The following is a 13,971-nucleotide window of genomic DNA, read 5'->3' as shown; positions in this document are numbered from 1 at the left end:
GAGATGTTCGATTGGGTTCAAATCCAGGATCTGGCTGGGCCACTCAAGGACATTCAGAGACTTGTCCCGAAGCCACTCCTGCGTTGTCTTGGCTGTGTGTTTAGGGTCGTTGTGCTGTTGGAAGATGAACCTTCACCCCAGTCTGAGGTCCTAAACGCTCTGGAGCAGGTTTTCATCAAGGATCTCTCTGTACTTTCCTTGATCCTAACTTGTCTCCCAGTCCCTGCCGCTGAAAAACATCCCCACAGCATGATGCTGCCACCACCATGCTTCACTTTGGGGAGGGTGCCAAGTTTCCTCCAGACGTGACGCTTGGCTTTCAGGCCAAATAGTTCAATCTTGGTTTCATCAGACGAGAGAATCTTGTTTCTCATGTTCCCGAGAGTCCTTTTGGTGCTTTTTGGCAAAATCCAAGCGGGCTGTTATGTGCCTTATTGAGGAGTGGCTTCCATTTGGCCCCTCTACCTTATTGGTGAAGTGCTGCAGAGATGCTTGTCCTTCTGGAAGGTTCTCCCAATTCCTTCAAACCCATGGCTTGGTTTTTGTTCTGACGTGCACTGTCAACTGTGGGAGCTTATATAGACAGGTGTGTGCCTTTCCAAATCATGTCCAATCAATTGAATTTACCACAGGTGGACGAAACATCTCAAGGACGATCAATGGAATCAGGATACACCTGAGCTCAATTTTGAGTCTCATAGTAAAAAGTCTGAGTACTTATTGAAATAAGGTATTTGTTTTTTATTTGTAATAAATTTGTAAAAACCTTTTTTCACTTTGTTATTATGGGGTATTGTGTGTAGATTGTAGGATATTTTAATTTAATTAATTTTAGAATAAGTCTGTACAGTAACAAAATGTGGAAAAAGTAAAGGTCTGAATAATCTTCGAATGCACTGTACATTTCAATGTTGTTTAACACAGTAACCAAAAAACGGATCTAATTTGCGTATTCATACTGCTTTTGCAGCAAACAGAATGTTTCCCAGAATCGTTTGCTGGAAGGTCACAATTTGCAGCAAATTTACCACAACAGTTTGCCACTAAACTAATTTGCATGTATATAATATGAAAGTATGAAGTTGTCGCAAATATGCGGCAAATTGGCAAAAGGTTTGCCACAACTGCTTTCCAGAAGCCAGTGTTTTTAAAATAAACCGTGATAAGGGTTACTAAACAGTACATTCTAAATAGTGTGTAGTATGGCCAGTACACAGTGTGTAGTATGGCCAGTACACAGTGTGTAGTATGGCCAGTACACAGTGTGTAGTATGACCAGTACACAGTGTGTAGTATGGCCAGTACACAGTGTGTAGTATGGCCAGTACACAGTGTGTAGTATGGCCAGTACACAGTGTGTAGTATGGCCAGTACACAGTGTGTAGTATGACCAGTACACAGTGTGTAGTATGGCCAGTACACAGTGTGTAGTATGGCCAGTACACAGTGTGTAGTATGACCAGTACACAGTGTGTAGTATGGCCAGTACACAGTGTGTAGTATGGCCAGTACACAGTGTGTAGTATGGCCAGTACACAGTGTGTAGTATGGCCAGTACACAGTGTGTAGTATGGCCAGTACACAGTGTGTAGTATGGCCAGTACACAGTGTGTAGTATGGCCAGTACACAGTGTGTAGTATGACCATGTGTAGTTTTAGTAAGTACACAGTGTGTAGTTTTAGTAAGTACACAGTGTGTAGTTTTAGTAAGTACACAGTGTGTAGTTTTAGTAAGTACACAGTGTGTAGTTTTAGTAAGTACACAGTGTGTAGTTTTAGTAAGTACACAGTGTGTAGTTTTAGTAAGTACACAGTGTGTAGTTTTAGTAAGTACACAGTGTGTAGTTTTAGTAAGTACACAGTGTGTAGTTTTAGTAAGTACACAGTGTGTAGTTTTAGTAAGTACACAGTGTGTAGTTTTAGTAAGTACACAGTGTGTAGTTTTAGTAAGTACACAGTGTGTAGTTTTAGTAAGTACACAGTGTGTAGTTTTAGTAAGTACACAGTGTGTAGTTTTAGTAAGTACACAGTGTGTAGTTTTAGTAAGTACACAGTGTGTAGTTTTAGTAAATACACAGTGTGTAGTTTTAGTAAGTACACAGTGTGTAGTTTTAGTAAGTACACAGTGTGTAGTTTTAGTAAGTATACAGTGTGTAGTTTTAGTAAGTATACAGTGTGTAGTTTTAGTAAGTATACAGTGTGTAGTTTTAGTAAGTACACAGTGTGTAGTTTTAGTAAGTACACAGTGCGTAGTTTTAGTAAGTACACAGTGTGTAGTTTTAGTAAGTACACAGTGTGTAGTCTAGTAAGCAGAACACGACCAGAGAGTCACGCCCTCTGCTGACTAAGTAGTGCTAGAGATGGTGACCGGCAACAGTTACATAACCAACGTATTGTTGTGTGTGTGTGTGTGTGTGTGTGTGTGTGTGTGTGTGTGTGTGTGTGTGTGTGTGTGTGTGTGTGTGTGTGTGTGTGTGTGTGTGTGGACACAGTCAGAACAAGCTCCACAGTACATGAGTTGACAGGTTCAGGCAGTCAGATCTATCTTATAAACACACCTAAAGACATGACATGTGTGATCACTAAACAGAATATCTTTACAATTCCTCACATACTCACATGGTGTTCAAACCATCCTTCAAACAACATCATGATTTAGCAGGTCATAGTTTGATCGACACAGACTGATATTTATATTTCACAAGTTCTTTCACACAGAGTCTACAACTTCTAGACATATACAGTCAAATTTAAATACAATTTTTTTGATTTTCAACATTGCAGAACCAATTTTAAAGACTATAAATTATTGGCACACCGTAGCTAACACACTGCCTTTGGCCAAGATTACCGGAGACAAACGCTTCTTGTAGCCATTTAGCTTGCTGTACTTTTCCACTGACAATTTGGCTCACAATTTGGCTCACAATTTGGCTCACAATTTGGCTCACTTAAATCCTTCCCATGTTTGAGGCACACTTTTGGATTCAGACCTGGACTCAACAGTCCAGCCCGTCTTCTTGAACAAATTCCCGAGTGCTTTTTGACGTGTGTGTTTTAGGGGTTGTTCTTAAACACTATAGGTTGAACATGAGTATTGGAAAATGAGCTCACCTGTAGTTTTCCTTAGTCAAACAGATTTCAGAACGGAGCCAGGATTGCCGGTAGCCTTTAACCCTTTGGAACCGAGGGGGAGGGGGGGGTTCTGCTGCAAAGTCCTTGATGGCTGATACCACAGACAGAATTCAAGTCATACAATACTTCCTATAGTCTTATTCTTTGGAACAGATGGCTATAGGCTCTCTGGGGAGGTTTTGCTGCTTCACAGACCGGTGCTGTTGATGGTCAGTTCCATAGGTCAGGTGGTAAATGAGGACTGTCTGTCTGGCAAGGGTTCTCAGGTGGAAGGTCGCTGTTTGGATGGTCAGTTCCATAGGTCAGGTGGTAAATGAGGACTGTCTGTCTGGCAAGGGTTCTCAGGTGGAAGGTCGCTGTTTGGATGGTCAGTTCCATAGGTCAGGTGGTAAATGAGGACTGTCTGTCTGGCAAGGGTTCTCAGGTGGAAGGTCGCTGTTTGGATGGTCAGTTCCATAGGTCAGGTGGTAAATGAGGACTGTCTGTCTGGCAAGGGTTCTCAGGTGGAAGGTCGCTGTTTGGATGGTCAGTTCCATAGGTCAGGTGGTAAATGAGGACTGTCTGTCTGGCAAGGGTTCTCAGGTGGAAGGTCGCTGTTTGGATGGTCAGTTGGACAGTTGGTCAGGTTTCCTGGTCGCTGTGTTTCTTGACAGGTGGGCGTGTCCAGGTCCTGCGGGTGGCAAGGCTCTTCCTGGTGCAAGGGGTGGGTGTGGCGTGGGTCATGTGGACACAGCGGTGGGCGTGTCCGTCACAGCGTGTGCAGTGACAGCGACGGGACTCTGGGTAGTAGAGCACGTTGTTGACGTGCGGAGGGCAGCCTGGCACGCGGGCAGGATGGTAGACCAGGGAGTGGGGCATGCAGCCACGCTGGATGAGGTAACTCTTACCCACACGCCCCTTCACGTTGGTGTCCTGACACAGAAGGGGTCAAAGGTTAGAGATCAGGGAAAAGGGGTCAAGAGAGAGACTCATCACTCAGCATATCTCACTCTGCTCACAGGTCCTGTTTAAATACTTTGATAGGAAGGAAGGAAGAAATGAAAAATGGAAGGAATGAGAAATGAAAAATGGAAGGAATGAGAAATGAAAAATGGAAGGAATGAGAAATGAAAAATGGAAGGAATGAGAAATGAAAAATGGAAGGAATGAGAAATGAAAAATGGAAGGAATGAGAAATGAAGCTATGAATGAATGAACGAGATAAATTAAGGTATGAAGGTATGAATGGATATGAATGTGTCTAACCTGTGTGTGGCAGAAGCCACTGCAGATGGTGGTGTTGACGGCGATACACTGAGAACAACCTCTCTTCTCTATGAGCAGCGTGTAGTTTTCCATCATACACACACACACACCTCCACCCAGCCACACAAACAGCAGCACCCACGTCAACGCATACATACTGGGACACAACACGTTACACGGTACACGGTACACGTTACACGTACGTTAGGAGGTCAGTTAGTTGTACCGCGTCTCTCCAATATTATTTGACTATAACATCTGTCTTTCTTTCTTTCTTTCTTTTACTCTCTCTCTCTCTTTCTCTTTCTTTCTTTCTCTCTCTCTCTCTCTCTGTCTCTCTCTCTCTCTCTCTCTCTCTCTCTCTCTCTCTCTCTCTCTCTCTCTCTCTCTCTCTCTCTCTCTCTCTCTCTCTCTCTGTCTCTCTCTTTGTCTCTGTCTCTCTATCTCTCTTTCTCTGCAGTGATGGGGAACTCTCTTCTCTCCTCTTTCTGTTCCAGCGTTTGTTTGCTCTCTCCTCTGTGGATCTCAAGTCAGTGGAGTGGTGCTGTTAGGGCCCTGAGAGGGTCTTGTAGTGTCTGGTAGGGTCCAGCTAGGCTCTGATAGGCTCTGGTTGGGGCCGGTCCCTCCCTCCTCTTAATCCTCCTGAATCCACCTTGATCTTCTGGGTGTGTTATCAGCCCCAAGAGACAGCCGGAAGGGTCTGCTTCTCTCACTGCCCTCCCAGACACAACCACCTGCCCTGCACACAGACAACGTGCTGACACGGTGTGTGTTTGTGCATGAGTGCATGAGTGTGTGCCAGGGGTCGACATAACCTCAGGGATTGCGGTTGTGTGATGGGGGGTGTTGTTAGGTAAGGACTCAGCAGTGTGATGGGGAGGTGGTGTTAGGTAAGGACTCAGCAGTGTGATGGGGGTGTTGTTAGGTAAGGACTCAGCAGTGTGATGGGGGGTTGTTAGGTAAGGACTCAGCAGTGTGATGGGGGTTGTTAGGTAAGGACTCAGCAGTGTGATGGGGGGGTTGTTAGGTAAGGACTCAGCAGTGTGGTGGGGTGGTGTTGTTAGGTAAGGACTCTGCAGTGTGATGGGGGTGTTGTTAGGTAAGGACTCAGCAGTGTGATGGGGGTGTTGTTAGGTAAGGACTCAGCAGTGTGATGGGTGTGTTAGGTAAGGACTCAGCAGTGTGATGGGGGTGTTGTTAGGTAAGGACTCAGCAGTGTGATGGGGGTGTTGTTAGGTAAGGACTCCGCAGTGTGATGGGTGGGGGTGTTGTTAGGTAAGGACTCAGCAGTGTGATGGGGGGCGTTGTTGTTAGGTAAGGACTCAGCAGTGTGATGGGGTGGGGGTGTTGTTAGGTAAGGACTCAGCAGTGTGATGGGGGTGTTGTTAGGTAAGGACTCAGCAGTGTGATGGGGGTGTTGTTAGGTAAGGACTCAGCAGTGTGATGGTGGGGGGTGTTGTTAGGTAAGGACTCAGCAGTGTGATGGGGGGCGTTGTTGTTAGGTAAGGACTCAGCAGTGTGATGGGGAGAGCGTTGTTGTTAGGTAAGGACTCAGCAGTGTGATGGGGAGGACGTTGTTGTTAGATAAGGACTCAGCAGTGTGATGGGGAGGATGGTGTTGTTAGGTAAGGACTCAGCAGTGTGATGGGGAGGGGCATTGTTGTTAGGTAAGGACTCAGCAGTGTGATGGGGTTGCGTTGTTGTTAGGTAAGGACTCAGCAGTGTGATGGGAGAGCGTTGTTGTTAGGTAAGGACTCAGCAGTGTGATGGGGAGGGGCGTTGTTGTTAGGTAAGGACTCAGCAGTGTGATGGGGAGGGCGTTGTTGTTAGGTAAGGACTCAGCAGTGTGATGGGAGGGGCATTGTTGTTAGGTAAGGACTCAGCAGTGTGATGGGGAGGGGCGTTGTTGTTAGGTAAGGACTCAGCAGTGTGATGGGGAGGGGGCATTGTTGTTAGGTAAGGACTCAGCAGTGTGATGGGGAGGGGCGTTGTTGTTAGGTAAGGACTCAGCAGTGTGATGGGGAGGGGGCATTGTTGTTAGGTAAGGACTCAGCAGTGTGATGGGGAGGTTTTGTTAGGTAAGGACTCAGCAGTGTCATGGGGAGGTGTTGTTAGGTAAGGACTCAGCAGTGTGATGGGGGGGGCGTTGTTGTTAGGTAAGGACTCAGCAGTGTGATGGGGAGGACATTGTTGTTAGTTAAGGACTCAGCAGTGTGATGGGGAGGTTTTGTTAGGTAAGGACTCAGCAGTGTGATGGGGAGGGGTGTTGTTGTTAGGTAAGGAGTCAGCAGTGTGATGGGGAGGTGTTGTTAGGTAAGGACTCAGCAGTGTGATGGGGAGGGGCGTTGTTGTTAGGTAAGGACTCAGCAGTGTGATGGGGAGGACATTGTTGTTAGGTAAGGACTCAGCAGTGTCATGGGGAGGTGTTGTTGTTAGGTAAGGACTCAGCAGTGTGATGGGGGGGTGTTGTTGTTAGGTAAGGACTCAGCAGTGTGATGGGGAGGTGTTGTTGTTAGGTAAGGACTCAGCAGTGTGATGGAGGGTGTTGTTGTTAGGTAAGGACTCAGCAGTGTGATGGGGAGGACATTGTTGTTAGGTAAGGACTCAGCAGTGTGATGGGGAGGACATTGTTGTTAGGTAAGGACTCAGCAGTGTGATGGGGAGGTGTTGTTGTTAGGTAAGGACTCAGCAGTGTGATGGAGGGTGTTGCTGTTTGGTAAGGACTCAGCAGTGTGATGGGGAGGTGTTGTTAGGTAAGGACTCAGCAGTGTGATGGAGGGTGTTGTTGTTTGGTAAGGACTCAGCAGTGTGATGGGGAGGTGTTGTTAGGTAAGGACTCAGCAGTGTGATGGGGAGGATATTGTTGTTAGGTAAGGACTCAGCAGTGTGATGGGGAGGACGCACATGCTTTATTGTACAACCATCACCACAACAACAACAGCCTTTATCGCTGTCAGATTGGATTCCAACTCTAATGTTAAAATAAACAGCCACGTGTTAGTTATACAACTAGCCAATGGATAGTCTTCCTTCTACTGGTTCCTTCTTGTACAACTGACCAGGTTACTTAACTGTTCAGAAGGCTTCAATATGTAGGACGCATAACCAGTATTTTGAAATGAGATCACAACATGAACATGTACAGTACACTGTGTGTGTGTGTGTGTGTGTGTGTGTTTTTATTTCACCTTTATTCAACCAGGTAGAACAGAAGACAACATGTTCTCATTTACAACTGAGACCTGGCCAAGATTAAAGCAAAGCAGTGCGACACAAACAACAACACAGAGTTACACATAAACAAACGTACAGTCAACAACACAATACAAACATCAATCTATATACAGTGAGTGCAAATGTAGAAGAGTAGGGAGGTAAGGCAATAAATAGTCCATAGAGAAGAAATAATTACAATTTAGCGTTAACACTGAAGTGATAGATGTGCAGATGATGATGTGCAAGTAGAGATACTGGGGTGCAAAAGAGCAAGAGGATAAGTAACAATATGGGGATGAGGTAGTTGGGTGGGCTATTTACAGATGGGCTATGTACAGGTACAGTGATCAGTAAGCTGCTCTGACAGCTGATGCTTAAAGTTAGAGAGGGAGATATGAGACCCCAGCTTCAGTGATTTTTTATTTTGCAATTCTTTCCAGTCATTGGCAGCAGATAACTGGAAGGAAAGGCGACCAAAGGAAGTTTTGGCTTTGAGGATGACCAGTGAAATATACCTGCTGGAGCGCAGGCTACGGGTGGGTGTTGCTATGGTGACCAGTGAGTTAAGGCGGGGCTTTACCTAGCAAAGACTTATAGATGACCTGGAGCCAGTGGGTTTGGCGACGGATATGTAGTGAGGTCCAGCCAACGAGAGCGTACAGGTCGCAGTGGTGGGTAGTATATGGGGCTTTGGTGACAAAACGGATGGCACTGTGATAGACTGCATCCAATTTGCTGAGTAGAGTGTTGGAGGCTATTTTGTAAATGAAATTCGCCAAAGTCAAGGATCGGTAGGATAGTCAGTTTTACAAGGGTATGTTTGGCAGCATGACTGAAGGATGCTTTGTTGCGAAATAGGAAACCAATTCTAGATTTAATTTTGATTGGAGATGCTTAATGTGAGTCTGGAAGGAGAGTTTACAGTCTAACCAGACACCTAGGTATTTGTAGTTGTCCACGTATTCTAAGTCAGAACCGTCCAGCGTAGTGATGCTAGTCGGGCGGGAGGGTGTGGGCAGCAATCAGTTGAAGAGCATGCACTTAGTTTTACTAGCATTTAGAGGCCACGGAAGGAGTGTTGTATTGCATTGGAGCTCGTCTGGAGGTTAGTTAACACAGTGTCTAAAGAAGGGCCAGAAGTATACAGAATGGTGTCGTCTGGAGGTTAGTTAACACAGTGTCTAAAGAAGGGCCAGATGTATACAGAATGGTGTCGTCTGGAGGTTAGTTAACACAGTGTCCAAAGAAGGGCCAGATGTATACAGAATGGTGTCGTCTGCGTAGAGGTGGATCAGAGACTCACCAGCAATAAGAGCGACATCATTGATGTATACAGAGAAAAGAGAGTCGGCTCGAGAATTGAACCCTGTGGCACCCCCATAGAGACTGCCAGAGGTCCGGACAACAGGCCCTCCGATTTGATACACTGAACTCTATCTGAGAAGTAGTTGATGAACCAGGCAAGGCAGTCATTTCGAGAAACCAAGGCTGTTGAGTCTGCCGATAAGAATGTGGTGATTGACAGAGTCGAAACCCTTGGCCAGGCCGATGAAGATGGCTACACAGTATTGTCTTTATCGATGGCGGTTATTACATCGTTTAGGACCTTGAGCTTGGCTGAGGGGCACTGTAATCTGTTTGTTAACTTGACTTTCTAAGGTTTTAGAAAGGCAGGGTAGGATGGATATGGGTCTATAACAGTTTGGGTCTAGAGGAAGGATAGGATGGATATGGGTCTGTAACAGTTTGGGTCTAGAGGCAGGGCAGGATGGATATAGGTCTATAACAGTTTGGGTCTAGAGGCAGGGCAGGGCAGGATGGATATGGGTCTGTAACAGTTTGGATCTAGAGGCAGGGCAGGATGGATATGGGTCTGTAACAGTTTGGGTCTAGAGGCAGGGCAGGATGGATATAGGTCTATAACAGTTTGGGTCTAGAGGCAGGGCAGGGCAGGATGGATATAGGTCTGTAACAGTTTGGGTCGAGAGGCAGGGCAGGATGGATATAGGTCTATAACAGTTTGGGTCTAGAGGCAGGGCAGGGTGGATATAGGTCTGTAACAGTTTGGGTCTAGAGGCAGGGCAGGATGGATATAGGTCTGTAACAGTTTGGGTCTAGAGGCAGGGCAGGGTGGATATAGGTCTGTAACAGTTTGGGTCGAGAGGCAGGGCAGGATGGATATGGGTCTGTAACAGTTTGGGTCGAGAGGAAGGGCAGGATGGATATAGGTCTGTAACAGTTTGGGTCTAGAGGCAGGGCAGGGCAGGATGGATATAGGTCTAACAGTTTGGGTCTAGAGGCAGGGCAGGATGGATATGGGTCTGTAACAGTTTGGATCTAGAGGCAGGGCAGGATGTATATGGGTCTATAACAGTTTGGGTCTAGAGGCAGGGCAAGGCAGGATGGATATAGGTCTGTAACAGTTTGGGTCTAGAGGCAGGGCAGGATGGATATAGGTCTGTAACAGTTTGGGTCTAGAGGCAGGGCAGGATGGATATAGGACTATAACAGTTTGGATCTAGAGGCAGGGCAGGATGGATATAGGTCTATAACAGTTTGGGTCTAGAGGCAGGGCAGGATGGATATAGGACTATAACAGTTTGGATCTAGAGGCAGGGCAGGATGGATATAGGTCTGTAACAGTTTGGGTCTAGAGGCAGGGCAGGGTGGATATAGGTCTGTAACAGTTTGGGTCGAGAGGCAGGGCAGGATGGATATGGGTCTGTAACAGTTTGGGTCGAGAGGAAGGGCAGGGCAGGATGGATATAGGTCTGTAACAGTTTGGGTCTAGAGGCAGGGCAGGGCAGGGCAGGATGGATATAGGTCTAACAGTTTGGGTCTAGAGGCAGGGCAGGATGGATATAGGTCTGTAACAGTTTGGGTCTAGAGGCAGGGCAGGGCAGGATGGATATAGGTCTGTAACAGTTTGGGTCGAGAGGCAGGGCAGGATGGATATAGGTCTATAACAGTTTGGGTCTAGAGGCAGGGCAGGATGGATATAGGACTATAACAGTTTGGATCTAGAGGCAGGGCAGGATGGATATGGGTCTATAACAGTTTGGGTCTAGAGGCAGGGCAAGGCAGGATGGATATAGGTCTGTAACAGTTTGGGTCTAGAGGCAGGGCAGGATGGATATAGGTCTGTAACAGTTTGGGTCTAGAGGCAGGGCAGGGCAGGATGGATATAGGTCTGTAACAGTTTGGGTCGAGAGGCAGGGCAGGATGGATATAGGTCTATAACAGTTTGGGTCTAGAGGCAGGGCAGGATGGATATAGGACTATAACAGTTTGGATCTAGAGGCAGGGCAGGATGGATATAGGTCTGTAACAGTGTGGGTCTAGAGGCAGGGCAGGATGGATATGGGTCTGTTACAGTTTGGGTCTAGAGGCAGGGCAAGGCAGGATGGATATAGGTCTGTAACAGTTTGGATCTAGAGGCAGAACAGGGCAGGATGGATATAGGTCTGTAGCAGTTTGGGTCTAGAGGCAGGGCAGGATGGATATAGGTCTATAACAGTTTGGGTCTAGAGGCAGGGCAGGATGGATATAGGTCTGTAACAATTTGGGTCTAGAGGCAGGGCAGGGTGGACAGAGGTCTGTAACAGTTTGGGTCTAGAGGCAGGGCAGGATGGATATAGGTCTGTAACAGTTTGGGTCTAGAGGCAGGGCAGGGCAGGATGGATATGGGTCTGTAACAGTTTGGGTCTAGAGGCAGGGCAGGATGGATATGGGTCTGTAACAGTTTGGGTCTAGAGGCAGGGCAGGATGGATATAGGTCTGTAACAGTTTGGGTCTAGAGGCAGGGCAGGGCAGGATGGATATAGGTCTGTAACAGTTTGGGTCGCGAGGCAGGGCAGGATGGATATAGGTCTATAACAGTTTGGGTCTAGAGGCAGGGCAGGATGGATATAGGTCTGTAACAGTTTGGGTCTAGAGGCAGGGCAGGGTGGATATAGGTCTGTAACAGTTTGGGTCGAGAGGCAGGGCAGGATGGATATGGGTCTGTAACAGTTTGGGTCGAGAGGAAGGGCAGGGCAGGGTGGATATAGATCTGTAACAGTTTGGGTCTAGAGGCAGGGCAGGGCAGGATGGATATAGGTCTATAACAGTTTGGGTCTAGAAGCAGGGCAGGATGGATATAGGTCTGTAACAGTTTGGGTCTAGAGGCAGGCCAGGATGGATATAGGTCTGTAACAGTTTGGGTCTAGAGGCAGGGCAGGGCAGGGCAGGGCAGGATGGATATAGGTCTGTAACAGTTTGGGTCGAGAGGCAGGGCAGGATGGATATGGGTCTGTAACAGTTTGGATCTAGAGGCAGGGCAGGATGGATATGGGTCTGTTACAGTTTGGGTCTAGAGGCAGGGCAGGATGGATATGGGTCTATACCAGTTTGGGTCTAGAGGCAGGGCAGGATGCATATGGGTCTATAACATAATATATGCCATTTAGCAGACGCTTTTATCCAAAGCGACTTACAGTCATGCGTGCATACATTCTACGTATGGGTGGTCCCGGGGATCGAACCCACTACCCTGGCGTTACAAGCGCCATGCTCTACCAACTGAGCTACACAGGACCACCTCTGTAACAGTTTGGATCTAGAGGCAGAACAGGGCAGGATGGATATAGGTCTGTAGCAGTTTGGGTCTAGAGGCAGGGCAGGATGGATATAGGTCTATAACAGTTTGGGTCTAGAGGCAGGGCAGGGTGGATATAGGTCTGTAACAATTTGGGTCTAGAGGCAGGGCAGGGTGGACAGAGGTCTGTAACAGTTTGGGTCTAGAGGCAGGGCAGGAAGGATATGGGTCTGTAACAGTTTGGGTCGAGAGGAAGGGCAGGGCAGGATGGATATAGGTCTGTAACAGTTTGGGTCTAGAGGCAGGGCAGGGCAGGATAGATATAGGTCTGTAACAGTTTGGGTCTAGAGGCAGGGCAGGATGGATATAGGTCTGTAACAGTTTGGGTCGAGAGGCAGGGCAGGATGGACAGAGGTCTGTAACAGTTTGGGTCTAGAGGCAGGGCAGGATGGATATAGGTCTGTAACAGTTTGGGTCTAGAGGCAGGGCAGGGCAGGATGGATATAGGTCTGTAACAGTTTGGGTCTATAGGCAGGGCAGGATGGATATAGGTCTTTAACAGTTTGGATCTAGAGGCAGGGCAGAATGGATATAGGTCTGTAACAGTTTGGGACTAGAGGCAGGGCAGGATGGATATAGGTCTGTAACAGTTTGAATCTAGAGGCAGGGCAGGATGGATATAGGTCTGTAACAGTTTGGGTCTAGAGGCAGGGTAGGATGGATATGGGTCTGTAACAGTTTGGGTCTAGAGGCAGGGCAGGGCAGGATGGATATGGGTCTGTAACAGTTTGGGTCGAGAGGCAGGGCAGGGCAGGATGGATATAGGTCTGTAACAGTTAGGGTCTAGAGCCAGGGCAGGATGGATATAGGTCTGTAACAGTTTGGGTCTAGAGGCAGGGCAGAACAGGGCAGGATGGATATAGGTCTGTAACAGTTTGGATCTAGAGGCAGGGCAGGGCAGGATGGATATAGGTCAATAACAGTTTGGATCTAGAGGCAGGGCAGGGCAGGATGGATATAAGTCTATAACAGTTTGGGTCTAGAGGCAGGGCAGGGTGGATATAGGTCTGTAACAGTTTGGGTCGAGAGGCAGGGCAGGATGGATATAGGTCTATAACAGTTTGGATCTAGAGGCAGGGTAGGATGGATATAGGTCTGTAACAGTTTGGGTCTAGAGGCAGGGCAGGATGGATATAGGTCTATAACAGTTTGGATCTAGAGGCAGGGCAGGATGGATATAGGTCTGTAACAGTTTGGGTCTAGAGGCAGGGCAGGATGGATATAGGTCTGTAACAGTTTGGGTTGAGAGGCAGGGCAGGATGGATATGGGTCTGTAACAGTTTGGGTCGAGAGGAAGGGCAGGGCAGGATGGATATAGGTCTGTAACTGTTTGGGTCTAGAGGCAGGGCAGGGCAGGATGGATATAGGTCTATAACAGTTTGGGTCTAGAGGCAGGGCCGGATGGATATAGGTCTGTAACAGTTTGGGTCTAGAGGCAGGGCAGGGCAGGATGGATATAGGTCTGTAACAGTTTGGGTCTAGAGGCAGGGCAGGATGGATATAGGTCTGTAACAGTTTGGATCTAGAGGCAGGGCAGCATGGATATAGGTCTATAACAGTTTGGGTCTAGAGGCAGGGCAGGATGGATATAGGTCTGTAACAGTTTGGGTCTAGAGGCAGGGCAGGGCAGGATGGATATAGGTCTGTAACAGTTTGGGTCTAGAGGCAGGGCAGGATGGATATAGGTCTGTAACAGTTTGGATCTAGAGGCAGGGCAGAATGGATATAGGTCTGTAACA

The 13,971-nt window shown here is 47.4% G+C and overlaps 1 protein-coding gene across 1 annotated transcript; it reads right to left on the bottom strand.

The window, feature by feature from the left end:
• Positions 1 to 3,017: 3,017 nt before the first annotated feature.
• On the bottom strand, positions 3,018 to 4,703 carry LOC124032424 (thyrotropin subunit beta-like). Its single transcript, XM_046344816.1, has 2 exons — positions 4,381 to 4,703; positions 3,018 to 4,047 (listed from the first exon to the last, which is right to left on the bottom strand). The coding sequence occupies exons 1-2, from the start codon at positions 4,534 to 4,536 to the stop codon at positions 3,757 to 3,759; spliced, it is 447 nt and encodes a 148-aa protein (XP_046200772.1). The 5' UTR covers positions 4,537 to 4,703; the 3' UTR covers positions 3,018 to 3,756.
• Positions 4,704 to 13,971: the final 9,268 nt, after the last annotated feature.

Source organism: Oncorhynchus gorbuscha, linkage group LG03, assembly GCF_021184085.1.
Source record: "Oncorhynchus gorbuscha isolate QuinsamMale2020 ecotype Even-year linkage group LG03, OgorEven_v1.0, whole genome shotgun sequence".
Taxonomy (NCBI): Eukaryota; Metazoa; Chordata; class Actinopteri; order Salmoniformes; family Salmonidae; genus Oncorhynchus; species Oncorhynchus gorbuscha.
This window is presented reverse-complemented; position numbering and strand designations above follow the sequence as displayed.

Excerpts from the sequence above, each read along its gene's own strand:
- LOC124032424 (XM_046344816.1), bottom strand. The coding sequence starts at position 4,536 with ATGTATGCGTTGACGTGGGTGCTGCTGTTTGTGTGGCTGGGTGGAGGT. Across the intron at positions 4,048-4,380 it reads GTGGCTTCTGCCACACACAG|GACACCAACGTGAAGGGGCG; the intron begins GTTAGACACATT and ends CTTCTGTGTCAG.